The sequence below is a fragment of the Bos mutus genome, chromosome X, assembly GCF_027580195.1.
Source record: "Bos mutus isolate GX-2022 chromosome X, NWIPB_WYAK_1.1, whole genome shotgun sequence".
NCBI classification, from domain to species: Eukaryota; Metazoa; Chordata; class Mammalia; order Artiodactyla; family Bovidae; genus Bos; species Bos mutus.
In genome coordinates this window covers 17,354,384-17,381,283 of record NC_091646.1, presented here as the reverse complement: position 1 = coordinate 17,381,283, position 26,900 = coordinate 17,354,384, and the positions used below count along the sequence as shown (strand labels likewise).

Here is a 26,900-nt window from a genome sequence, read left to right as displayed (position 1 = left end):
AGAAAAGGAAAGATATATCCATCTGAATGCAGAGTTACAGAGATTAGAAGGAGAGATAAGAAAGCCTACCTAAGTGATCAATGTAAAGAGAGGAAAACAAGAGAATGGGAAAGACTAGAGATCTCTTCAAGAAAATTAGAGACACCAAGGGAACATTTCATGCAAAGATGGGCACAATAAAGGACAGAAATGGTATGGACCGAACAGAAGCAGAATATATTAAGAAGAGGTAGCAAGAATACACAGAAGAACTGTACAGAAAAGATCTTCATGACCCAGATAACCACCAGATAACCATGGTATGGTCACTCATCTAGAGCCAGACATCCTGGAATGTGAAGTCAAATGGGCCTTAGGAAGCATCTCTATGAACAAAGCTAGTGGAGGTGATGGAATTCCAGTTCAGCTATTTCAAATCCTAAGATGCTGTGAAAATGCTGCACTCAATATGCCAGCAAATTTGGAAAACTCAGCAGTGGCCATGGGACTGGAAAAGGTCGGTTTTCATTCCAATCCCAAAGAAATACAATGCCAAAGAATGTTCAAACTATTGCACAATCTCACTCATCTCACACACTAGCAAAGTAATGTTCAAAATTCTCCAAGCTGGGCTTCAACAGTACATAAACTGAGAATTTCCAAATGTTCAAGCTGGATTTAGAAAAGGCAGAGGAACCAGAGATCAAATTGCCAACATCATTGGATCATAGCAAAAGCAAGAGAATTCCAGAAAAACATCTACTTCTGCTTCATTGACTGTGCTAAAGCCTTTCACTCTGTGGATCACAACAAACTGGAAAATTCTTAGAGATGGGAATACCAGGCCATCTTACCTGACTCCTGAGAAATCTGTATGCAGGTCAAGAGGCAACAGTTAGAACCAGACATGGAACAATGGCCTGGTTCCAAATTGAAAAAGGAGTACATCAAGGCTATATATTGTCATCTTGCTTATTTAACTTATATGCAGAGTACATCATGCGAAATACTGGACTGGATGAAGCATAAGCTGGAATCAAGATTGCAGACAGAAATATCAATAACCTCAGATACGCAGATGACACCACCCTTATGGCAGAAAGCGAAGAAGAACTAAAGAGCCTCTTGATGAAAGTTAAAGAGGAGAGTGAAAAAGCTGGCTTCAAACTCAACATTCCAAAAATGAAGATCATGGCATCCTGTCCCATCACTTCGTGGCAAATGTATGGGGAAACAATGGAAACAGTAACAGACTATTTTCTTGCGCTTCAGAATCACTGCAGATGGTGACTGCAGCCATGAAATTAAAAGACGCTTGCTCCTTAGGAGAAAAGTTATGACAAACCTAGACAGCATATTAAAAAGCAGAGACAATCCTTTACCCTCAAAGAACTGTCTTGGCAAAGCTATGGTTTTTCCAGTAGTGATGTATGGATATGAGAGTTGGACCATAAAGAAAGTTGAGCACTGAAGAATTGATGCTTTTGAACTGTGGTGTTGGAGAAGACTCTTGAGAATCCCTTGGACTGCAAGGAGATCAAGCCAGTCAATCCTAAATGAAATCAGTCCTGAATATTCATTGGAAGGATTGATACTGAAGCTGAGGCTCCAATACTTCAGCCACATAATGCGAAGAGCTGACTCATTGGAAAAGACCCTGATGCTGGGAAAGATTGAAGACAAAGGAGAAGGAGATGACAGAGAATGAGATGGTTGGATGGCATCACCGATTCAATGGACATGAGTTTGAGCAAGCTCCAGGAGTTGGTGATGGACAGGGAAGCCTAGCATGCTGTAGTCCATGAGGTTGCAAAGAGGCAGGCACGACTGGGCGACTGAACCAAACTCAACTGAATTTCCTTTTTGAGCTTTGAATGATTTTTAATTAAAAACATTTTTTTTTTTTGGCTGAATGGCATGTGACATCTTAGTTCTTCCACTGGGGATTGAACCTATGTAGCCTGCAGTGGGAGTGCAGAATCTTAACCACTGGATCACCAGGGAAGTCCCATGACTGCATTACTTTTAAACTCTTTTCACTTACTAGCAGCTTTCACATATATTTTCTTGTGCATCCTTCGAGAAATGTCCAAAACTGTCATAGGATATTGGGCCCATATCAAGAACAGTCTACGCCGATCATCTTTCCTTCCTGCTGCAGTGACCACCAGAAGATGCTCTGTAGACACAGATCCAGCTATCCCACTCAGTTTGAGGATAAAGTGATAAAGGAAGGATATGGGACTACCTGGGGAATGGGGAGCAGTAGAAGCTCGTGTTGGCAGGGTAGAGAGCTTAGGTTAGTTCAGCACCACCCCCTTGCAGCTGCCATCAAACTCTCTCTCCACAGTATAGATAAGAGCATCTTGTGATGTTATTTGCTGCTAAAGTGTCTCATTGACTCCAAAGTTTAGAATAGTATTTAAATCCATGTTTAGCTTCAGATCTTAGGGGCATGCCGCAGAAGATCAGAAACATAGCCTTGGCGATAACCAAGTGAGTCTAGAAGCAACGAAGCCTAACTCTTGCTGCCTCAAATCATATAGGAGGGCCAGAAGGGTACATTATCCATCAGTGCCTCTGAGGAGCCTTTTACTGAGTTAGACAAAAAGTTCATTCCAGTTTTTCCATACCATCTTACAGAAAAACCCAAACGAACTTTTTGACCAACCCAGTATAACATGGTGAACTGTAGAATGTCCTGCAGGCTAAAACATAACAAACTACTGTGACAGCGCTTAACTTGGTAGCTTTCTTGTGCTCAACACGCCCTCTTTTCTAGCTGTTATCCCCTTTCAGCCAATGAAGGGTAAATCACCTATTCAGTGACTGACTTATTTGATGATTGCTTGATAAATTTCTTCTTCAAGTTGTTTTGGTCGAGACCTTCTGGTTTTGTAACCATGTGAAATAATGCCTTAATCTGTTCCCCATTACTTTCCTAAATTTCTTCTAGTTGTATATTAAAGTCTAAATTAATTTTGTATCTGTCTGAGACTGAGAAATGTAATAGGATTTGTTATGACCCCCATTTCAGAAAATATTTCATAGATTTCTTATGTAACCTGCAGGTTCAAATGCAGACCATCCAACTCAAGCTTGAAAACATCCGAAGTATATTTGAGAACCAACAGGCTGGTTTCCGAAACCTGACAGATAAACATGTGAGGCCGATTCCATTTGTAGTATCTGCTTCTGACAATTTGGTCAGATCTGGAGCACCATTTTTTTCACCTACACAAGGTAGAGTATCTTAGATTCCCCTTTTCTCTCTCTTTTCTTCTTGCTGTTGTTTACTTTGTTACTTTTAATGTAAATACTGAACTCATTCTTCAATCCTGAGAAATAGGAATTGTTTTTTTTAAGCATCCTTGGTCATGTGCAGATTGTATTGCAGAAGGCAGGAGTCATGATAGAGATTATTGTACAATAATTAAACATAGTAGTAATATAGTACAGTACAGGATGATGAAAATCTGGGCTGAATTTCCCAATTTTGCAGTGAATATGAACTTTATACTAGCATCAAACTCACAATTCACCCTTTTCTTCAGCAGGTGCAAGGAAGCATATGAAAATAGTATATACATACATGCGTTTACCACTTATAGGGATAAACTATTATTTGGTTCTTATAGGCTTCTAATAAGTGAATGGCTTAGATAATCAAATAGATTGACTTTTCTAAAGACGTACAGGTAAATCAAATAATTTTGCTAGTAATTAACTGTTAGAGAGTTCATTTACTTGTTTTAATCTTTGTAGACGATTTTAAACATGTAATATTTATTTCTATTTTCTAAGTTCTGTGGGATAAAATAATGATGCTCTCTGTGGTATTGAGCTACTCTGGAAATAAGATGACTATTGCCCCAAGGTTTTCCTTGAGCTGCCTCTGGAGCCCCTTAGGGGAAAGTAGTTTGGTCTTTGGGGCCCTAAGTTAGTTAAGTTTGTGAAGGTGGGCCTAAATTCCATCTCTTTGATCTGAGAGAATCAGAGACTTCATTAATATATGGGAACTGCTTTGAAAATCAGAGAAAGCCTGAGCCACGCATAATGAATATAAAAGTCCAGCTCAGCTCCAGCAGAGATCATATTAAAACCAAGTGATGAAAGCAGGTAACTAAGCTAAGATGATAAAAGTCATGTAGTTAATGGTTATTAAATATAAAAATATACTCACAAATAAAACTATAAGCATTGCCATAAATGAATAATACTAAGAAGATACTAGGAAAAAAAGGATAAGAAGAACAAAAACCAATAGGGGATCAAAACCAACAGCTATGAGAATAAGAATAGAATAGGTTGATAGTCCTAAGCAGAAGACAGAACTCAGTTGTATTTCTGGCTCCATTCCTGGGGTGTGTGACCAGTGACAGTTCACTTAACCTGTTTTGTTGATTTTGCCTTGTTTTGTTTGTCTATAAATTAGGAATAATAATGCCTATTGATTTCAAAGTGAAATACCTACTGAAGGCAAAGTTAAAAAATTGTAGAATACTTAAAAATACTCAATAAACTAGACTATTCCTTCCCTCTTATGAAGGCCTCTTGCTTTATGGTTCTCTAAAAGCTCAACTCCTCTGAACAGTTGAGGAACAGAGCTCTGAAAAGACTGCCCAAGATCCGTTCAAGGCCTTAGTCACTAAAAGTACATTTTGTTTTGTGTTGTTTCATTTTTTTTCTTTCTGATATTCTTATTTAATGGCATTACACTTTCTTTCTGCAGTGGGAGTTGGATATTCTTTCTTTCAAGCATGTAAACTTTTTTCAAAAGGTACCCATCTTTATTACTTTTCATCAGTACATTTTCTGAGTTTGTGTACATGTGAAAAATCAGTTTGGCACCTAAAACCAGCAACAGTTCCTTCTCACATTCTACTTAAGGTTAACTTTCTCATTTTTTTCATCATAAGCATCCATTAGCTTTCATAATAAGCAATCCACTTATATTGGAAAATAACTATATAAAAAGTGGATTATTCTCTTTTATCAGATGACCACTCGTAAGACAAAAACAAAGAAAACAATTGGCTTTTAACTTAAATTTGTTAAAATAAATTTGCTTTCATTTTAGAGACTGTGTCACCCACAGTAAGCCTATTTGTTGGGAGTAGCTTGAATTTGCCTAAGGTATTTATGAGGAAGATGGCAGCTTACTGAATAAATGACATGGATGGATAAATGATTATATCAGTTATCTATCATGGTTCCTAAATTAAATCAGAGCATCATTTATGCTACAAACACGGTTCATTTTACCTACTTGGTCTGTGAGTAATGGAAATTATAACAATCAGGTCCAAATAATTCTTCAAAACTTTTAATTGCTAAGTCAAATATATAAGATTTGGTTAAAAAAAAATATGAGATTTGGTCAAATCAACACGGAAGTGTTAATTTTTTTTTAATAAAATAAGTCAACCATACTAAACCAAAAAAAAAAAGTCAAACTGTTTTTTTTGTTGTTTTTGTTTATCTTTATTAATTTGCATCAAGTAGAATCTTTTATCTAACACCGTGTCTGGCACCTAGAAAGATGTAATAAATATTTTGCTGAATTAATATTTCATATAGAGGGAAGTTATGAAAGAACATTGTGTGTGAGAGATAAAATGGTTTGAGCTCCTAAACCTGTAGCTCTAGTCTCGATCTTTCTCCTAAACTTCAGAGTCTGTATTTACAATTTGCCTCCTTGAATTTCCTATTGGCAGCTCAGTCTCAGCATACCCCAAAAGGATGCCATTTTTTCTGCTCCTCTTTCTCACTCATCCCCACCTCTAATCAGTCCAAAATTCCACTTCTTCGAATCCGCCCTGCTAGCCCTCACTGCCACTTTCCTAATCCAAGCTAACACCCATCCATTGCCCTGACAACTATAGCAGTCTCCCTGTTTCCCACTTTCCCTTCTTAAATGCCCCTAGTTGTCTTGCCCTTTGGACTTTACACCTAGTGTTCTCTTCTCTTGCTTAAGGTAAGTTCTTCCTTCCTGCCTCTCCTCCTCTCCTGCACCCCAGTTTGGTCAGGTGTTATACTATGGGATATCAAGCCCCTCTTCATATCTTCCTAGCTTTAGTATAATTGCCTGTTTTCTGTTTCTTTTGCTAGAATGTAAGCTCAGTTCCGGAGAAGGCAATGGCAACCCACTCCAGTACTCTTGCCTGGAAAATCCCATGGACGGAGGAGCCTGGTAGGCTGCAGTCCATGCGGTCATGAAGAGTTGGACACAACTGAGCGACTTCACTTTCACTTTTCACTTTCATGCATTGGAGAAGGAAATGGCAACCCACTCCAGTGTTCTTGCCTGGAGAATCCCAGGGACGGTGGAGCCTGGTGGGCTGCCATCTGTGGGGTCGCACAGAGTTGGACATGACTGAAGCGACTTAGCAGCAGCAGCAGCATAGTCACATTATTAAAAGAATGAAGACATCTATTGGGTTGGCCAAAAGGTCAGGTCAGATTTTTCTGTAACGTCTTACAGAAACACCTGAACAAACTTTTTGACCAACCCAATACCTTGCTTTTCGAAAAAGATATACTTCTCATAAATTTTGTATGCACTCCTTTTTCATCTCTTAATGTATTTGCAAAGAATTAATTAGTAAAAGCTAGTTTGTAAAGCTCCCTAAGTTTGCTTTATAAGTAACTTTGGATCTCTGGATATCAAGTTTCTTTAAAGTGATGGACATCAATATTTATTGAGAAACTAATTTTATATGGTAATTGCCACTAAGTCTAATTTATATTTATCCATTTACATATATATTATATAAAGGTAAAAATTCCTGTATAGAATATATTTTAAGTAAATGGAGAGAAGGATAAAGTTTAGAGAACTCATTAACGGCAGAGTCTTTCCCTGAGTGGGCCTTGCAGTGGCTCCCAGTAGAGGCAGAAAGGACAAGAAATCTGTTCCTTTCATGGTGAGAAGTGATGCACACAGCCCTTCTGGGCAGGGTTCTTTTCAGCAGCCCTGAGACTTAGGAACTTGAATGGCCTAGTCTTTGACTGGACCATGCCCTGGACTCTGGAGGAGCATGTGGACTCCTTGCTTGGTAATACAAGGGCTCACCCTTTGTAAATGAAATAGAAAGATTGAACAGAACAAAAAGAAAGATTACACAGGAAGAACAGAAAGATGGAAGCTTGGAATTTTGATGAAGTTGGGTTTTTTTTTTAATTTGGTTTTGTTTTAGCATTTTAATGTGCTTCAGTAATGTTGTTTTATATAGAGTGCTTAGAAACATGAATTCTGACAGTAGATTATACAGATTTGTGTACCACTTCTGCTTCTTGGACATCTTATGCTTAACCTATATAATGGAGAAGTAGTACTTATCTTCAAGGGTCAATTTGAGAGGTAAAAAAGCAAATGCACATATAGGGCTTAGAATAGTGTCCAGCATATAGTAAGTGCCAAATAAATGTCAGATGCTCTAATTATTAGTTAAATTGAGATTTTATCCTGAAACTCTTTTTGATTCAGTTAATCAGTGAGCTACAATTTGATTAAATGCTTATATATTAGAATGATAACTAAATCTGCAAATAGTCATAGGTACTAACACCTAGCTTCATGCTTGCTCAGCAATCCAGTGAGTGTTCAATGAATGAGAGAATGGGTGAATACATGGCAAAATCATGCTCTATGAGAAGTTGAAATCATATAAATAAGTCTAACCAATCATCTGTTATATATAGTGTGATTTTAAAATACTAATATAAACATGTTGGCACATTAATCTCTCTTTTTAATACACATGCACATATTTTTATGAAAGTATTGATTTTAATTTTTGTTTGAAATTCTTCTCTTATATTTCTCTATCAGGGAAGAAGACTTGGAGACAAAATCAGAGCAACACAAAAGTAAATATCATTAATTAATTCAAAATTGGCTTTATTGCTGTAGTTGCAGAAGCAGGATGGGGCTAAAACCGTATTTTTCATTCACTGAACCAATATTGTGCATTTGAAAGCCTATTATATCTAAAAGCAAAAGCTGCTGCTGTGTTATGTCTAATTACAGTACTGGCCTAGCCCCAGTTGTATGAGCAGTTTCTCAAGTCTTGGCTCCAGTTCAGAATAAATGCTGTAGAACATCCCATATAAGTTCTAGTTTCTCTTTCCTGCCTGCACCTCAATTCAGCTGAATAAGTGCTGCACCTTTTTACAAAACGAAATGCCTTTCATAAGTGATTCCAGTCCTGCAAGTAGAAAGCATGGACAAAGGACAGGTTCTAATGGACTACCTGCTAGGCTAAAAAAACACACCTATTCTTTTCTTGGTAGATTCAAGTTTCCTTCTGAGTTATTCATGACAATCTGGTATCTGCAGAGAGTAGTCGCCTCATAACTGCAGCATCTTACGTTTTCTTTGTATGTTCTTGATGGTAAATAAGGCCAAGAATGTATCTCCCAGAGGCAGGATAGCATGTGATACAGATTGTGTGGCTAGAATGCCTGACTTCAGCCCACCTCCATCACTTACTGGCTGCATAACCTTGGGCAAATTCTCTGGAAGTCAGTTTCCTTATCTATAAAATGGAGGTAATAAGAGAATACCCTCATTATGGAGTTAGTATAACTAAGATAAAATAATCTAGTCTTTATGAAGTACTTTGAGTATTGTGTGGTGCATGGTAATGCTCTAAGTGTTTTATGTAGTTGTTAGCAGGCTAGCAAATGACCCATACTGACACACCATGTCGATTATCATGTTCTACAGCCACAGTTTCTGGTTTCAAGAAGGAAACAGGCTGAATGCCAAATTCCTTAGTCTGCCGTGTCTTTTGGTTCTGGTTTCAAGTCATGCCTGCCTTAATAGCTATGTGGATTTATTCATTTGCATATCCCCAGGGTAAAAATAGAAGGCTGTGATTCTGTACATTTCATTGGTGAGATACCTAGCTAGTCATTCCAGTTCCCAAATGCACATATACTTCCAAGTCAAGTCAATTTGCACAATCCTTAGGCATTTAAAATTTGATGGTTCAAAACTTTTCAGCCTTGTATTTCAGAACCCTCTTAGGAGTGGATGGCACATACCTATCTGAGAAGTGCAGTATGCAGTATTTTCAGTCTTAATTATAGTAGTTAAAATGATAACACTTGGTACATGGAGCATACAGAAATTAAAGTACACTTTTAAAGAGGGAATATGAGGGACTTCCCTGGTGGTCCAGTGGTTAAGACTGTGCTTCCAGTGCAGGGAGTGTGGGTTTGATCCTGGTTGGGGATCTAGGATCCCACATGCCTCGCATCATCCCCAAAAAAAAAAAAAAACAAAGCTTAAGACAGAAGCAATATTGTAACAAATTCAGAAAAGACCTTAAAAAATGGTCCACACACACACACAAAAATCCAAAAAAAGAGGGAATGTAATAATGGTGGCTGACCATGAGTTTGGCAGTTTTATCACTTACTAGGTGACCTTGGCCCTTTGTGAAAGCTCTCTGAAACTCGGTTTTCCCTTTCCTGGACAGTCAACTTTTTTTTTCCCTTTGGGTCCAGATCTTAGTTCCCCAACCAGGAATGGAACCCATGCCCCCTGCAATGGAAGTGCAGAGTCTTAACTGCTGACCCATCAGGGAAGTCCCAGGACAATCAACTTTTTAGGAATTAACCTCATTTCCCTGAAGTGCTACAGAGATGAAACATTACTTAATGTATAAAGTAAATTGTAATGAATATCTTAAATCTGTCCTCTTAGGCAACTAAAATAATTTTAACTAGTATATATCAAAGTTATTTCTGAGAAAAATCATAATCATAGTGTTACTTTTTAGTTTATATAGTTAGAATGTAGAAAGAAGAAAACTTAATTTGGGCTACATTTCCATGAAGAAGAACTATACCTACATAGATGCTAATTTCACTTTTCTTTTCATTTCAGACTGAAGCAGTGTATGATTGTCAGGAGAAGAGAAGTTCTGCTCAGTCCTCCAATTTGGACAATGACAATAGCTTGGATATTTTAAAGAAGTATCTTTTATTTATTAACATACACCCATATACATATCTACCAGTAGGAGGCTCTGATTCAGTGTTCAAAGCAAATGTACTTAGAATTTTGAGTTCCTAGAATATGGTTCTGCTGGGTTTGATCAAATGTGCACTAGAGAAGGTGTCAGAAGTCCTGGCCAACCTATGCTCTGTTTATGTGACTTGAAAATTAACTAGATCTTTTCAGATTCATAGTCTCCTCTTTTATGAAAGAGGTGAGAGTGAATGGGTCAATGTTTCAAAAACTACAGAAGATTATGTAGATATACAATATGATTTTATAGGTACTAATAAAAATCGTTTCATTCACTTTTATATTATTATGTTAACATTCCACACATATGAAGTCACCTTTTAAATTTTATATCACAGAGTTTTGAGTAAGTAACCAGTAGTTTGGAGCAAGTAACAAATAATTTGAAACAGAGTTATATGCAAAGATTGTTAAATGTTAGTTAAATTTATAAAAGTGTAAAAATTAAATTAAAAAGAGGCCAAGGATAAAAGTTAAATTAGGGACTTCCCTGGTGGTTCAGAAGTTAAGATTCTAAGCTTCCACTGCAGCAGGTATGGCTTCAATCCCTAGTCAGGGAATGAAGATCCTGCATGCTGTGTGGTGCTGCCAAAACACAAAAAACAAAGAAAAAGAAGTTACATTAAATGGATAACATTGGGGAGTAAGGAAATAAATTTTAAATACAATGTCAATTGGAAATCACATTGGAAGGAAAATGTATTTTATTTTATTTTAAAGAGATAGTAAACAAAGTTACTACAGAAAGTTAAGTATGATCTATATTTGGGAAAACCAGTATTATAAATTCATATCATGTCTTGGAAAACTTCAAAACATTACTGAGGAAAAAGGGAAAATTGTGTCTAAAATGCTTATATGATTTTTTTCTGAGAGAGAGAGAGGGAGAACAATAGCACAGAAATTGTGCTGTCCAAGAAAGTATTCCCCAGGATTTTAGGAATAGATTTGTGAGTTTTTAGTAAATGATTCTTAAGCTTAGTGAGTTGGAAATAAAATTAGTTTTGTTTTTTTTTTTCCTCATTTAAAAATGACTCCTGAGCCCCACTCCTTTTTTTTTTTTTAAATACATTTTAAAGAGTCTTGTGGGTAGTACTTATTCTACAAACCATAGAATTAATTTTTTATTTTGATGATAAAACCAAACCATGGGTAGTTCCTCTGCACTGCTAATTTTCATCTTAGACAATTTATCATGATAATAAATGAAATGTTACAATACAATTCTAAAGCCATAAAATAACTGACAAATACGGTCCTTTCATTTTAGCCACGTCCTAAATGAGCTGATACAGACGGAGAGGGCATATGTTAGGGAACTGTTTACTGTTTTGTTGGTAAGTGACTCATATTGTATTTTCCTGTCTTTTTTAAAAAATTAATTAATTTATTTTAATTGGAGGCTAATTACTTCACAATATTGTAGTAGTTTTTGCCATACATTGACATGAATCAGCCATGGGTGTACATGTATTCCCCATCCTGAACCCCGCTCCCACCTCCCTTCCCATCCCATCCCTCTGGGTCATCCCAGTGCACCAGCCCTGAGCACCCTGTCTCATGCATTGAACCTGGACTGGTGATCTGTTTCACACATGATAATATACATGCTTCAATGCCATTCCCTCAAATCATCCCACCCTCGCTTTCTCCCACAGAGTCCAAAAGACTGTTCTTTACATCTGTGTCTCTTTTGCTGCCTTGCATATAGTGTCATCATTACCATCTTTCTAAATTCCATATATATGCGTTAACATACTGTATTGGTGTTTTTCTTTCTGACTTACTTCACTGTGTATAATAGGCTCCAACTTCATCTACCTCATTAGAACTGATTCACATGCATTCTTTTTCTGGAATTCATTAGGAAGTGCAAACTTAGCTTTTTGTCTCCTTCCTTGATTGTTAAATGTGTGCATTCAGGTTCTCCCTCTGTAGTGAGGATTGTGGCTTCAGAATTCATTACAGAAGAGATAAGCTGTTCTGTTAGGAATACAGTGGATTGTTATAATTATTCCCAGGGTGCTATTTAGAGATCATAAGATAAAGCCCTAAGTATGGAGAAAAGCATTCACTTGTTACAAATGTCATATTAGTAATATTAATTTGGTCTGGCAAAACTCAAACACTTATTCCATGTTTAAGGAGAAGTTAATGACCTGTAATATCATCTTTCATACCTGGTTTCTATTTTCTTTCATTTTAGCTACACTAAAGGCCAAAAAGTTGTCCCTTTCTTCTACCCACTGAGTAGAAAACCTGAACTTCCTTGTCCTGCTATTGAAAATAATAGTAATAGTGGATAACTTGGGGGAACTAGAAGATATGAATAATAAAATTACAAACAACTTTACCCTCTAATCCCATATACATTCTGCTGTACTTGTATCTTTGGTGGCCCAATCGAATGATGATGTGACTATTTTTTAAATGAATAAATATATTTATTTTGGGTAGGGCTATAGAGCGGAGATGGATAATCCAGAGATGTTTGTTCTTATGCCACCTCTCCTGAGAAGTAAAAGGGATGTTCTCTTTGGAAACATGGCAGAAATATATGAATTCCATAACAAGTATGTAATTGCTGAATTGAATTTTCTTTTTTTGTGATTATTATTTAAATGGTTGTTGACCAATATAGCATATTTCACATAAAATCATATTTTTTTTCTTTGAAATTTTTACAGCATTTTCATGAGCAGTCTGGAAAATTGTGTTGATGCTCCAGAAAGAGTGGGATCTTGTTTCCTGGAAAGGGTTAGTTCAATGATTATTTCAAAATATATAAATATATAGGCCACCAACATAGCATGTCATTTTCTAGATTTGGAGACAAGGTAGGCATCATTTTTTATATCCTTTTATTTTTGCAGGCGACACATCACTCCAGCAAGTATTTAATGCTAAATCAAGTTTTGTTACAGGAATGGTGTATTGGAGCATACAAATGGCTATTGTATTCTGTGGCATCAAATGCTACAGTGGCTCAGCTTGTGACCTCTGACCCCTGGGTGATCCCAGGAGTCCAGGGACCATCCTGACTATGAAGATGCAAGAGTTGGAATCATCTTGGCACACCATTCTTGGCTTGGTTAATTTCTAGCCTGAGAGATGCCCTGATAGTCCCCTCTAATGTATGTGAAGTCTTCAAATCAAATATTTGGCTTTCAGACACCAAGGCATCTATCACAGGAACTTTGCAAAACAGGGAGCTGTGTGTTCTTGTTGTTCTACAATATCTTTCAAGGAGGCTCATGTCTCTGTGTCCCACGGGTGTGCTTAGTATAATTGACTTCCCAGGCTCTATAATCACACTCTCCTCCATTAGAGTTTTCTCTCACAATATTCTCTGCTTATCTAGCTCCTCCACTTCCTGAAAGATCACTTTTGTTTTGACTTGAGAGTCAGTTTGATAGAGGTGATCACTGAAAGTGTCCAAGGAGATATCTTATCTCAGGAAGTGTTTATGGAGTGAGAAGATAGTAAGGATACGGCAGAACCTTTCTCAATATATCCTGACATTTAAAGGCATTTAAATCATGGTCACCTTATGAGAAGAGCTGACTTATTTGAAAAGACCCTGATGCTGGGAAAGATTGAAGGCAGGAGGAGAAGGGGACGACAGAGGATGAGATGGTTGGATGGCATCACCAACTCAATGGACATGAGTCTGAGTAAACTCCAGGAGTTGGTGATGGACAGGGAGGCCTGGTGTGCTGCAGTTAATGGGGCTGCAAAGAGTTGGACACGACTGAGCGACTGAACTGAACTGAACTGAACTGAACTGAAACCATGGCCAGATTCTTCCCTAATTCTTCCCTAATTCCCTAAGCAACAGCAGCTCCTCTTGCCTTTGAACTTACATGGTACTTAATGTCTGTGCTACTTACTGGGAATTTTACATGTACTACGCATGTTTACACATGAATTTCATGAATTCTTTCTCCAACTAGATGGAAAACTGATTGAGGCAGGGTCCATATCCTATATATTTTTCTATCTCTAGTAAGGTCAGCAGAGTTCTTGGAAACCAGTAGTTTAATAAATGCCTATTGATCTGTTCATTCATTCAGCAGTCATCAACTATTAAGTACCTAGTTTGAGCCAAGCACTGAACTAGACAATGTGGAATATCAAGACTATTCACATAGGAAAAGAGGGATTCCACTGTGTCCAGTGTCAGTTGTGCTGTATTAATGTAGTACAAAGGGTCTTATAGGAGCCAAGAAGAAGTGCATCTGATATTGATTGGAGGTATAAATGATGGCTGTATAGAAGAGATGACTCATGAGATGAGTGTTAATGACTGAGTAGGAGGTAGCCCATTAGATGAGGGTCAAATGAACAGGGAGAGAGAAGAGGGTGAGCAGATACTGCACAGGGTTCTGGTACAATGATGATGGTCCAATGAGGACCCAAGGACCTTGGGAGTTACTATTAAGTTCATTCATTAGGGAACGGAGTAACTGAGAGCAAAGAAAGAGTGTATCTCTTGGTACCTGGTTAGCTCGTAGTAATCAAAAAAGTAGTCTGTTTTCATAGTTCATTCAGAGAAAGCTTTTTTCCCTCTAACTCTCAAACTTGATAAGTGGAAGTTATGAAATTGCTTGCATAATTATGTGTCCCTCTCCCCGGTTTGCTGGGCATGCTGGTCTTGGAATATAAAGAAGGCTTCTAACCTGGCCCTTTAAGCCACATTCCCTGTGATGCTTGACCACACTCACTCTTGCTCAGCCTTTCTTGATAAGAAAAGGACATATTCACAAATCGCTAATACATTTGCATTTTCTTTTTATCACAGAAAGATGATTTTCAAATGTATGCGAAGTATTGTCAGAATAAGCCCAGGTCAGAGGCAATTTGGAAGAAGTATTCAGAATGCGCCTTTTTCCAGGTATAGTAATTGTTCAAGTATTGGATAAAGTCTCTGTGGAAGACACTGGGATATTTCTTATTTATAAATTCATTTTCTGCTTTCAGTAAGTTATATATGTGTGTGTGTGTGTGTGTGTGTGTTAGTCGCTCAGTCATGTCTGACTCTGTGCAACGTTATAGAGTATAGCCCAGCAGACTCCTCTGTCCATGGGATTCTCCAGGCAAGAATACTGGAGTGGGTAGCCATTCCCTTCTCCAGGGGATCTTCCTGACCAAGGGATCAATCCTGGATCTCCTGTATTGCAGGCAGGTTCTTTACCATCTGAGGAAGCCTTTTATATATATATTTAAAGGTGCTGTTTGACCTTCCCCAAAATATACATATATGTATACCAACATATTTGCCACTCCCTAGAGGCAACTACTTTCTGCTTTTTTAGCTATCTCTTTCATTATTTACCTCCATATTTCCAAATATCATACTTATATTGCTGCTTCCCACGAAAGAAGATGAGAATTTAGCTTTCTTTCATTGTTCTTGCCTCCCTGCAGAATTTCTGTTGTCTTCACATTGGTTATGGCCTAATAATATTCCATAGTATGGATATTCCACATTTTATTTACCCATTCATCACCTGATAGACATTTGAGTTGTCTCTACCTTTTGTGTGGGCTTCCCTTGTGGCTCAGCTGGTAAAGAAGCCACGTGCAATGCAGGAGACCTGGGTTCAATCCCTGGGTTGGGGAGATCCCCTGGAGAAGGGAAAGGCTACCCACTCCAGTATTCTGGCCTGGAGAATTCCATGGACTGTATAGTCCATGGGGTCACAAAGAGTCGGACACGACTGAGTGACTTTCACTTCACTTCACCTTTTGTGTACAAGCTTTTGTGTGAACATTATTTTCTTTTCTCTTTTCCATTAACCTGGGTATGAAACTGCTAAGTCAATTCTGTTTAACTTTTTGAAGAACCATTAGATTGTTTTCCAAAGTTGCTGCACCATTTTATATTCCTACAAGCAGTGTATGAGGGACCTAATTGCCCCACATCCCCGCCAACAATTGTTTGTATCTAATTACTTCTTAAACAAGCATTTATTTTTATTTCTTTATGTTCTTATATTTGTATTTTTATTTTTTTAATATAAATTTATTTATTTTAATTGGAGGCTAATTACTTTACAATATTGCAGTGGTTTTGCCATACACTGACATGAATCTGCCACGGGTGTACATGTGTTCCCTATCCTGAAACCCCCTCCCACCTCCTTCCCCATCCCATCTCTCTGGGTCATCCCAGTGCACCAGCCCCAAACACCCTATATCATGCACTGAAACTGGACTGGCAATCTATTTCACATATGATAATATACATGTTTCAATGCCATTCTCCCAAATCATCCCACCCTCGCCCTCTCCCACAGAGTTCAAAAGACTGTTCTATACATCTGTGTCTCTTTTGCTATCTCACATACAGGGTTATCGTTACCATCTTTCTAAATTCCATATATATGCGTTAGTATACTGTATTGGTGTTTTTCTTTCTGGCTTACTTCACTCTGTTTAATAGGCTCTAGTTTCATCCACCTCATTAGAACTGATTCAAATGCATTCTTTTTAATGGCTGAGTAATACTCCATTGTGTATATGTACCACAGCTTTCTTATCCATTCGTCTGCTGATGGACATCTAGGTTGCTTCCATGTCCTGGCTATTATAAACAGTGCTGCGATGAACATTGGGGTACACGTGTCTCTTTCCATTCTGGTTTCCTCAGTGTGTATGCCCAGCAGTGGGATTGCTGGGTCGTATGGCAGTTCTATTTCCAGTTTTCTAAGGAATCTCCACACTGTTCTCCATAGTGGCTGTACTAGTTTGCATTCCCACCAACAGTGTAAGGGGGTTCCCTTTTCTCCACACCCTCTCCAGCATTTATTGCTTGTAGACTTTTGGATAGCAGCCATTCTGACTGGCATGAAATGGTACCTCATTGTGGTTTTGATTTGCATTTCTCTGATAATGAGTGATGTTGAGCATCTTTTCATGTGTTTGTTAGCCATCTGTATGTCTTCTTTGGAGAAATGTCTGTTTAGTTCTTTGGCCCATTTTTTGATTGGGTCTTTTATTTTTCTGGAATTGAGCTGCAGGAGTTGCTTGTATATTTTTGAAATTAATTCTTGTCCATTGCTTTGTTTCCTATTATTTTCTCCCATTCTGAAGGCTGTCTTTTCACCTTGCTTATAGTTTCCTTTGTTGTGCAGAAGCTTTTAATTTTAATTAGGCCTCATTTGTTTAGTTTTACTTTTATTTCCAATATTCTGGGAAGTGGGTCCTAGAGGATCGTGCTGTGGTTTATGTCGGAGAGTGTTTTGCCTATGTTTTCCTCTAGGAGTTTTATAGTTTCTGGTCTAATGTTTAGATCTTTTATCCATTTTGAGTTTATTTTTGTGTATGGTGTTAGAACGTGTTCTAGTTTCATCCTTTTATAAGTGGCTCTCCAGGTTTCCCAACACCAGTTGTTAGAGAGATTGTCTTTTCTCCATTGTATATTCTTGCCTCACTTGTCAAAGATAAGGTGTCCATAGGTGCGTGGATTTATCTCTGGGCTTTCTACTTTGTTCTATCGATGTATATTTCTGTCTTTGTGCCAGTACCATACTGTCTTGATGACTGTGGCTCTGTAGTAGAGCCTAAAGTCAGGCAGGTTGATTCCTCCAGGTCCATTCTTCTTTCTCAAGATTGCTTTGGCTATTCGAGATTTTTTGCATTTCCATACAAATTATGAAATTATTTGTTCTAGCTCTGTGAAAAATACCGTTAGTAGCTTGATAGGGATTGCATTGAATCTATGGATTGCTTTGGGTTGTATACTCATTTTCACTATATTGATTCTTCGAATCCATGAACATGGGATATTTCTCCATCTATTAGTGTCCTCTTTGACTTCTTTCACCAGTGTTTTATATATAGGTATTTTGTTTCTTTAGGTAGATATATTCCAAAGTATTTTATTCTTTTTGTTGCAATGGTGAATGGAATTGTTTCCTTAATTTCTCTTTTTGTTTTCTCATTGTTAGTGTATAGGAATGCAAGGGATTTCTGTGTGTCAATTTTTTATTCTGCAACTTGACTATATTCATTGATTAGCTCTAGTAATTTTCTGGTGGAGGCTTTAGGGTTTTCTATGTAGAGGATCATGTCATCTGCAAACAGTGAGAGTTTTACTTCTTCTTTTCCAATCTGGATTCCTTTTATTTCTTTTTCTGCTCTGATTGCTGTGGCCAAAACTTCCAAAACCATGTTGAATAGTAGCGGTGAGAGTGGGCACCTTTGTCTTGTTCCTGACTTTAGGGGAAATGCTTTCAGTTTTTCGCCATTGAGGATGTTTGCTGTGGGTTTGTCATATATAGCTTTTATTATGCTGAGGTATGTTCCTTCTATTCCTGCTTTCTGGAGGGTTTTTATGATAAATGGATGTTGAATTTTGTCAAAGGCTTTCTCTGCATCTATTGAGATAATCATATGGTTTTTATCTTTCAGTTTGTTAATGTGGTGTATTACATTGATTGATTTGTGGATATTGAAGAATCCTTGCATCCCTGGGATCAAGCCCACTTGGTCATGATGTATGATCTTTTTAATATGTTGTTGGATTCTGTTTGCTAGAATTTTGTTAAGGATTTTTGCATTTATGTTCACCAGTGATATTGGCCTATAATTTTCTTATTTTATGGCATCTTTGTCAGATTTTGGTATTAGGGTGATGGTGGCCTCATAGAATGAGTTTGGAAGTTTACCTTCCTCTGAAATTTTCTGGAAGAGTTTGAGTAGGATAGGTGTTAGCCCTTCTCTAAATTTTTGGTAGAATTCAGCTGTGAAGCCGTCTGGTCCTAGGCTTTTGTTTGCTGGAAGATTTCTGATTACAGTTTCAATTTCCGTGCTTGTGATGGGTCTGTTAAGATTTTCTATTTCTTCCTGGTTCAGTTTTGGAAAGTTGTACTTTTCTAAGAATTTGTCCATTTCTTCCAGGTTGTCCATTTTATTGGCATATAGTTGCTGATAGTAGTCTTGTATGATCCTTTGTATTTCTATGTTGTCTGTTGTGATCTCTCCATTTTCATTTCTAATTTTGTTGATTTGATTCTTCTTCTTTTGTTTCTTTATGAGTCTTGCTAATGGTTTATCAATTTTATTTATCTTCTCAAAGAACCAGCTTTTGGCTTTGTTGATTTTTGCTATGGTCTCTTTTGTTTCTTTTGCATTTATTTCTGCCCTAATTTTTAAGATTTCTTTCCTTCTACTAACCCTGGGGTTCTTCATTTCTTCCTTTTCTAGTTGCTTAAGTGTAGAGTTAAGTTATTTATTTGACTTTTCTCTTGTTTCTTGAGGTAAGCCTGTATTGCTATGAATCTTCCCCTTAGCACTGCTTTTATAGTGTCCCACAGGTTTTGGGTTGTTGTGTTTTCATTTTCACTCGTTTCTATGCATATTTTGATTTCTTTTTTGATTTCTTCTGTGATTTGTTGGTTATTCAGCCGCGTGTTGTTTACCCTCCATAGGTTGGAATTTTTAAGTTTTTCTCCTGTAATTGAGATCTAATCTTATTGCATTGTGGTCAGAAAAGATACTTGGAATGATTTCTGTTTTTTTTTTTTTAATTTACCAAGGCTAGATTTATGGCCTAGGATGTGATCTATCCTGGAGAAGTTTCCATGTGCAGTTGACAAAAAGGTGAAATTCATTGTTTTGGGGTGAAATGTCCTATAGATATCAATTAGGTCTAACTGGTCTATTGTATCATTTAAAGTTTGTGTTTCCTTGTTAATTTTCTGTTTAGTTGATCTATCCATAGGTGTGAGTGGGGTATTAAAGTCTCCCACTATTATTGTGTTATTGTTAATTTCCCTTTTCATACTTGTTAGCATTTGCCTTACATATTGTAGTGTTCCTATTTTGGGTGCATATATTTTTATAATTGTTCTATCTTCTTCTTAGATTGATCCTTTGATCACTATGTAGCGTCTTTCTTTGTCTCTTTTCACAGCCTTTTTTTTTAAAGTCTATTTTATCTGATATGAGTATTGCTACTCCTGCTTTCTTTTGGTCTCTATTTGCATGGAATATCTTTTTCTAGCCCTTCACTTTCAGTCTGTATGTGTCCTTTGCTTTGAGGTGGGTCTCTTGTAGACAACAGATATAGGGGTCTTGTTTTTTTATCCATTCAGCCAGTCTTTGTCTTTTGGTTGGGACATTCAACCCATTTATATTTAAGGTAATTATTGATAAATATGATCCCATTGCCATTTACTTTGTTGTTTTGTGTTCGAGTTTATACACCCTTTCTGTGTTTCCTGTCTAGCGAAGATCCTTTAGCATTTGTTGGAGAGCTGGTTTGGTGGTGCTGAATTCTCTCAGCTTTTGCTTGTCTGTAAAACTTTTGATTTCTCCTTCATATTTGAATAAGATCCTTGCTGGGTACAGTAATCTGGGTTGTAGGTTTTTCTCTTTCATCACTTTAAGTATGTCCTACCATTCCCTTCTGACCTGAAGAGTTTCTATTGAAAGATCAGCTGTTATCCTTATGGGAATCCCCTTGTGTGTTATTTGTTGTTTTTCCTTGCTGCTTTTAATATTTGTTCTTTGTGTTTGATCTTTGTTAATTTGATTAATATGTGTCTTGGGATGTTTCGCCTTGCATTTATCCTGTTTGGGACTCTCAGGGTTTCTTGGACTTGGGTAACTGTTTCCGTCCCCATTGTTTGGGACTCTCAGGGTTTCTTGGACTTGGGTGACTATTTCCTTCCCCGTTTTAGGGAAGTTTTCAACTATTATCTCCTCAAGTATTTTCTCATGGTCTTTCTTTTTGTCTTCTTCTGGGACTCCTATGATTCGAATGTTGGGGCATTTAACATTATCCCAGAGGTCTCTGAGGTTGTCCTCATTTCTTTTAATTCTTTTTTCTTTTTCCCTCTCTGCTTCATTTATTTCTACCATTCTATCTTCTGCCTCACTAATTCTATCTTCTGCCTCCATTATTCTACTGTTGGTTCCATCCAGAGTGTTTTTGACCTCATTTATTGCATTATTCGTTATATATTGACTCTTTTTTATTTCTTCTAGGTCCTTGTTAAACATTTCTTGCATCTTCTCAATCCTTGTCTCCAGGCTATTCCTCTGTAACTCCATTTTGTTTTCAAGATTTTGGATTATTTTCACTATCATTATTCAGAATTCTTTATCAGGTAGATTCCCTATCTGTTCCTCTTTCGTTTGGTTTGATGGGCATTTATCCTGTTCCTTTGCCTGCTGTGTATTTCTCTGCCTTTTCCTGTTGTTTATATTGCTGAGTTTGGGGTGGCCTTTCTGTATTCTGGCAGTTTGTAGAGTTCTCTTTATTGTGGAGTTTTCTCCCTGTGGGTGGGGTTGTACTGGTGGCTTGTCAAGGTTTCCTGGTTAGGGGAGCTTGTGTCGGTGTTCTGGTGGGTGGAGCTGGATTTCTTCTCTCTGGAGTGCAATGAAGTGTCCAGTAATGAGTTATGAGATGTCTGGTTTTGGAGTAACTTTGGGCAGCCTGTATATTGAAGCTCAGGGCTGTGTTCCTGTGTTGCTGGAGAATGTGCATGGTATGTCTTGCTCTGGAACTTGTTGGCCCTTGGGTGGTGCTTGGTTTTAGTGTAGGTATGGAGGTGTTTGATGAGCTCCTGTCAATTAATGTTCCCTGGAGTCAGGAGTTCTCTGGTGTTCTCAGGATTTGGACTTAAGCCTCCTGCTTCTGGTTTTCAGTCTTTTCCTTACAGTAGCCTCAAGAGTTCTCCATCTTTACAACACTGATAATAAAACATCTAGGTTAATAATGAAAAGTTTCTCCACAATGAGGGACACCCAGAGAGGTACACAGTTACATGGAAAAGAGAAGAGGAAAGAGGGAGATAGAGGTGAGCAGGAGTAGAAGAGGGGGAATCAAAAGGGGAGAGAGCAAGCTAGCCAGTAATCACTTCTCTATGTGCTCTGCACAGCCTGGACCACTCAGAGATGTTCACGGAGTTACAGAGAGAAGAGAAGAGGGAGGAAGGAGACAGAGGTGGCCAGGAGGATAAAAGGGGGAATCAAAAGGAGGGAGACAGATCTAGCCAGTAATCAGTTCCCTAAGTGTTCTCCACAGCCCGGAACACACAAAGAGATTCACAGAGTTGGATAGAGAAGAGAAAGGGGAGGGAGGAATTAGAGGCGACCTGGTTGAGAAAAAGGAGAGTTAAAAGGGGGAAAGAGCAATCAAGCCAGTAATCTCACTCCCAAGTAAAAATGAGTAATGAAGATTGAGTTCTTAAAGGTACAAAATTGATAACAAATACCAAAAAGGAAAGATTAAAAATCTAGAGTGGAGGTTAGATTCTCAAAAATACAATATTAAAAAAAAAAAAAAAACAAATTCACAAACATTATAAAATATATATATGAAGTTTGCTTCCCTGGTTGCACAGACTGTAAAGCATCTGCCTGCAGTGCAGGTGACCGGGTTTGATCCCTGGGTGGGGAAGATCCCCTGGAGAAGGAAATGGCAACCCGCTCCAGTACTCTTGTCTGAAAAATTCCATGGACTGAGGGGCCTGGTAGGCTACAGTCCATGGGGTCGCAAAAAGTCGGACACGACTGAGTGACTTCACTTCACTTTGCTTTAAAAATAGGGTCCTTTTTTTTTTTACAAAGTAATAGTAGGTTATAAAAATGAAAATTAAAGGATTAATAGAGGATGTAAAAGTAAAAAAAATTTAAAAATGATAATAAAAAATATATCTAGGACTTTCTCTGGTGTTGTTGTGGACAGTGTGGGGTCAGTTCATTTCTGATAGTTCCCTGATCTGGCTTATACTCTCAAGATCTATAGATCCCTCCCTATGCAGTCATTGCTAACTACAGGGTTTTAATCTATTGCACTTGTCATTTCCAAAGCTGTTCCCTCTGTTGATTTTAGCTTCTTCTGTTTGCTGGTCTTTTCAGTGTCTCATTTCCACCCTGACACAAGTGGGCAGTGGTGGTCACTTTTTTAGGCTCACTTATTCAGTCTTGATGTGGGGAGGGAGGAACACTGCAAACAAATATTACTGGAGTGTGTGGGGAGTGCTCACAGTGTTTCAGCAGCACTGGGTTTGCCCCCACTCACAGTGTGTGTGCTTTCCCAGTCTACACTTCTCAGGCTTTAGGTTGCTCTGCTGGAAACTGTCTGATGCGGGCCCTGGGTTGCATGCACTTACCCCGTCTAAGCCACTCAGGTTCAGGTTCTTGGGTACTCTACAAAGGTGTAGACTTGGTTGGGCCTGCGTTTTGTGCCCTTCCCAGGTCCGAGCAGCTCAGGTGACCAGGTGCTTGCCCAGCGCAGTCACCCCCAGTTGGAGGTGCATCTTATTGCCTCCCCTGTCCCTCCACTCAGTTTTCTGGGTGTACAATGGGCGTGCCTTCTCAGGTGTGCCGTGTGTCTCTTCTGGAGAGCTGATCTCTGGCTGCGACCCTCCTGGTGGATGTCAGTCATCCAGAATCCCAAGAAGTCTTGGTTAGCAATGAAGCCTGCTTGCAGTTTGGTAGAGGATGCCTCTCCCAGGCTGCGATTGCACGCTTCCAGCTCTGGCTGGCTGCCCTCTCCTGCCTGTCTCCGGTGGGGGATGGGCCGGTCCACAGCTGGCTAGCTGTGCTCAGTCCTTTGTTCTGTGAGTGGGCCTGGCAGTGTCTTAGGTTAGGGCTTTTCGTGGGATAGCTATCCCACAGTCTGGGTTGCTATCTCAAATTAGTTTCCTCAGATTGCCCTTGGGGCATTTAGGCCTGGTCCTTATCCTAAGCAGTGCAGCCCATGCCTCCCTGTCCAGGCCCCGCTTGCTAGTGGCAGATGCGAGCGTCTGGGCTGCTTCTCTGTTGGGAGTTGCTGTTAGCCACATAATCTGTGGGTTTTGATTATTTATTTATTTACTTTTCCTCCCAGTTATGTTGCCCTCTGAGATCCCAAGACTCGCAATAGACCTGCCGGTGAGAGTGTTTCCTGGTGTTTGGAAACTTCTTTCTTTTTTAAGATTCCCTTCCTGGGACGGATCTCCGTCCCTAACTCTTTTGTCTCTCTTTCTATCTTTTATATTTTGTCCTACCTCCTTTCGAAGACAATGGGCTGCCTTTCTGGGTGCCTAATGTCCTTTGCCAACAAAGGTTCGTCTAGTCAAGGCTATGGTTTTTCCTGGATGTGAGAGTTGGACTGTGAAGAAGGCTGAGCGCCGAAGAATTGATGTTTTTGAACTGTGGTGTTGGAGAAGACTCTCGAGAGTCTCTTGGACTGCAAGGAGATCCAACCAGTCCATTCTAAAGGAGATCAGCCCTGGGATTTCTTTGGAAGGAATGATGCTAAAGCTGAAATTCCAGTACTTTGGCCACCTCATGCGAAGAGTTGACTCATTGGAAAAGACTCTGATGCTGGGAGGGATTGGGGGCAAGAGGAGAAGGGGACGACAGAGGATGAGGTGGCTGGATGGCATCACTGACTCGATGGACATGAGTCTGAGTGAACTCCGGGAGTTGGTGATGGACAGGGAGGCCTGGCGTGCTGTGATTCATGGGTTGCAAAGAGTCAGACATGACTGAGCGACTGATCTGATCTGATCTGATCTGAATGTCCTCTGCCAGCATTCAGAAGTTGTTTTGTGGAATTTGCTCAGCGTTCAAATGTTTTGTTGATGAATTTGTGTTCGAGAAACTGGTCTATCTGTCCTATTCCTCTGCCATCTTAGGACCACCCCTTAAACAAGCATTTAAAATTACTTCTTATACAACCATCTTTTTTTTAAACCCCACCTTCATCTCCAACTTTCAGAGGAGGAAGGCATTCTTGGAGGAGGGGGAAAGGTGTTCTTGAACATAAATTGAGTTATTCCTTGGGGTTGCCCTTTGCCAGTTTCCAAATTTTGTAGATGTTTTCCCTTCTCTCAGCTTGTAACTTTAGGTTTTGCCTTGTAAAAATGTTTCCATCGTGTTAGTTGTATTTCATGAGTGAGAAGAGCCAAATACATGTATCAGTTCACCATTTTTAACCATAAATTGATAATTGAATTAGATGTATTGAATTTTACCCATATATAGAGGAGGGTCCTGGATCTTACATAGGTATATCCTCTCCCATTCCCTTTGTGTTCTGCACTTCCTATATGCACATTTCATCCCAAATAGCTTCATTTTGCCCTAAATATGGACTCTACAATGTTCCCAGGACCCAGAGTCATGACTCCTATATTTATAGTGGCAGCAAGCCAGTAATCAGATGAAATATAGCACTAGTTGATAAAGGCTATATTTTTCTTGTGACATTTAGGAAACTCTTCTCATACCCAGTCTGATTTATATTCAGTGCAACCTATTTCTTTTCTGGGTCTTGTCATGTGGAACTGAGCCTTTTGTTAATTTTCTTGGATACTCTGAAGAACTTTCTGGTCATGTTAACCTAGGATCATTCATTGCTTTCTGACTTTTTAAGCATTCCACATGATTGTGAATTTATACATAATTTTTTTTGTCTTTGAAATTTGGGGATTTTCTCTCTCTCCAATCCTTGAAATAATGTTCACTGTAGTTTTCCAGATATACTGCCTCTTAAAATTTCCATACCATATAGGACAGCGATCTTTCTGGTAAATTTTCCTTGAGATGTAAGAAACATCCATGCATTGGGTCTAATCAGTGAACATTTGGCATTTTCATAGGCAAATGTCTTAATTTAAACTTATTAATAATTCTATTTTAATGACAGGAATGTCAAAGAAAATTGAAACACAGACTTGGTCTGGATTCCTATTTACTGAAACCAGTGCAACGTATCACTAAATACCAGTTACTGTTGAAGGTAATTACATGAAGCATTTCTTTCTTTACTTACTTTTTTGGGTCAGATGTAGCAAAGCCATTAAAAAGGAAGCACTAGAAATAGGTAGGCTCCCTGACTGGGAGGGCTAGATATAGCAGTAGAATCTATGCTTTTAGCTGTTTGTGTCCATACAAGTTACAGTGATACATGGACAAGATTGACTGCAGAAGGTTTACTGTTGTTAAGTGGAACTAAACAAATACTTCTTACAGTTTTGAGACTGTATTTCCTATGAGCCTTCTCAGTGAAAAATAAAGATAGCATATCCCTCAGTAATGTGAAAGGATTCCTAAAATGTCATGTTAGGTATAAATACAACATTGTTTTAAAATGTCTTTTCACAATGTTCTATGGTGTACGCATGGTGAATAAAATTAATTGCTCTACATGGAGGACCAAAAAGATGTGTAATTGTTTTAAAAACGAATCTCTAGTGTGTCCTAATAGCTATTGTTTGCCAGTATTGAATGTTCTTTACTTTCTACTGTTTAGTCACTATTCCATTTCTTCCCCAGTTTTGACATTGTTATTAAATATAGTATTAATGTGACAAATAGCATGTGAAAGAAATTACTCAAAAAAGTGCCATTATCTTTGGATTCCTCCTTGAAAGCATGTTAGCGAAAAATATATTCATTTTCTCCAGCTATAAATATCTGCCTAATATTAAGTTTAACTCTTGACTTCTAATTACAGGAGCTATTAAAATATAGCAAAGACTGTGTCGGATCTGTAGAATTAAAGGAGGCACTTGACACAATGCTGGATTTACTGAAGTCAGTTAATGACTTAATGCATCAGACTGCAATAAATGGCTATATCGTAAGTAGATCTTCATGATTGTTGCAGTTTTACAGGGTAAGCATGTTAACATCTCTTTCTTCCTCTCCTGGAACAACTGAGAAATAAGACGTGAGAGGCAGACAAACGAAGGATCTAAATGTCAGCATTATTACTTATGATGCTAAGTGGAAAATTGGCTTCAGATCAGCAGCCAGATGGATTTACGACATTCCCCTTGTACCTAACAAGGCCTACCCCCAAGTGCAGACCTTGGGAGATCCCACGTGATGGGATATTTGGGTCTATTCTAAGGAGACATATGGTCTCAGA

The 26,900-nt window shown here is 38.4% G+C and overlaps 1 protein-coding gene across 4 annotated transcripts in view; it reads left to right on the top strand.

The window, feature by feature from the left end:
• The window catches only part of MCF2 (MCF.2 cell line derived transforming sequence), a 78,160-nt gene that overhangs the window by 32,514 nt on the left and 18,746 nt on the right, over positions 1 to 26,900 (top strand). For 2 of the 4 annotated variants that reach the window (XM_005896891.2, XM_005896893.2), the window contains 10 exons: positions 3,051 to 3,222; positions 4,712 to 4,759; positions 7,814 to 7,851; positions 9,878 to 9,966; positions 11,292 to 11,358; positions 12,479 to 12,594; positions 12,709 to 12,778; positions 14,823 to 14,915; positions 25,674 to 25,766; positions 26,484 to 26,609. In XM_005896891.2, the coding sequence (XP_005896953.1) occupies positions 3,051 to 3,222; positions 4,712 to 4,759; positions 7,814 to 7,851; positions 9,878 to 9,966; positions 11,292 to 11,358; positions 12,479 to 12,594; positions 12,709 to 12,778; positions 14,823 to 14,915; positions 25,674 to 25,766; positions 26,484 to 26,609 (912 nt within the window). The remainder of the gene's footprint in view (positions 1 to 3,050; positions 3,223 to 4,711; positions 4,760 to 7,813; positions 7,852 to 9,877; positions 9,967 to 11,291; positions 11,359 to 12,478; positions 12,595 to 12,708; positions 12,779 to 14,822; positions 14,916 to 25,673; positions 25,767 to 26,483; positions 26,610 to 26,900) is intronic. The other 2 variants (XM_005896892.2, XM_005896894.2) reach the window with 1 other exon arrangement.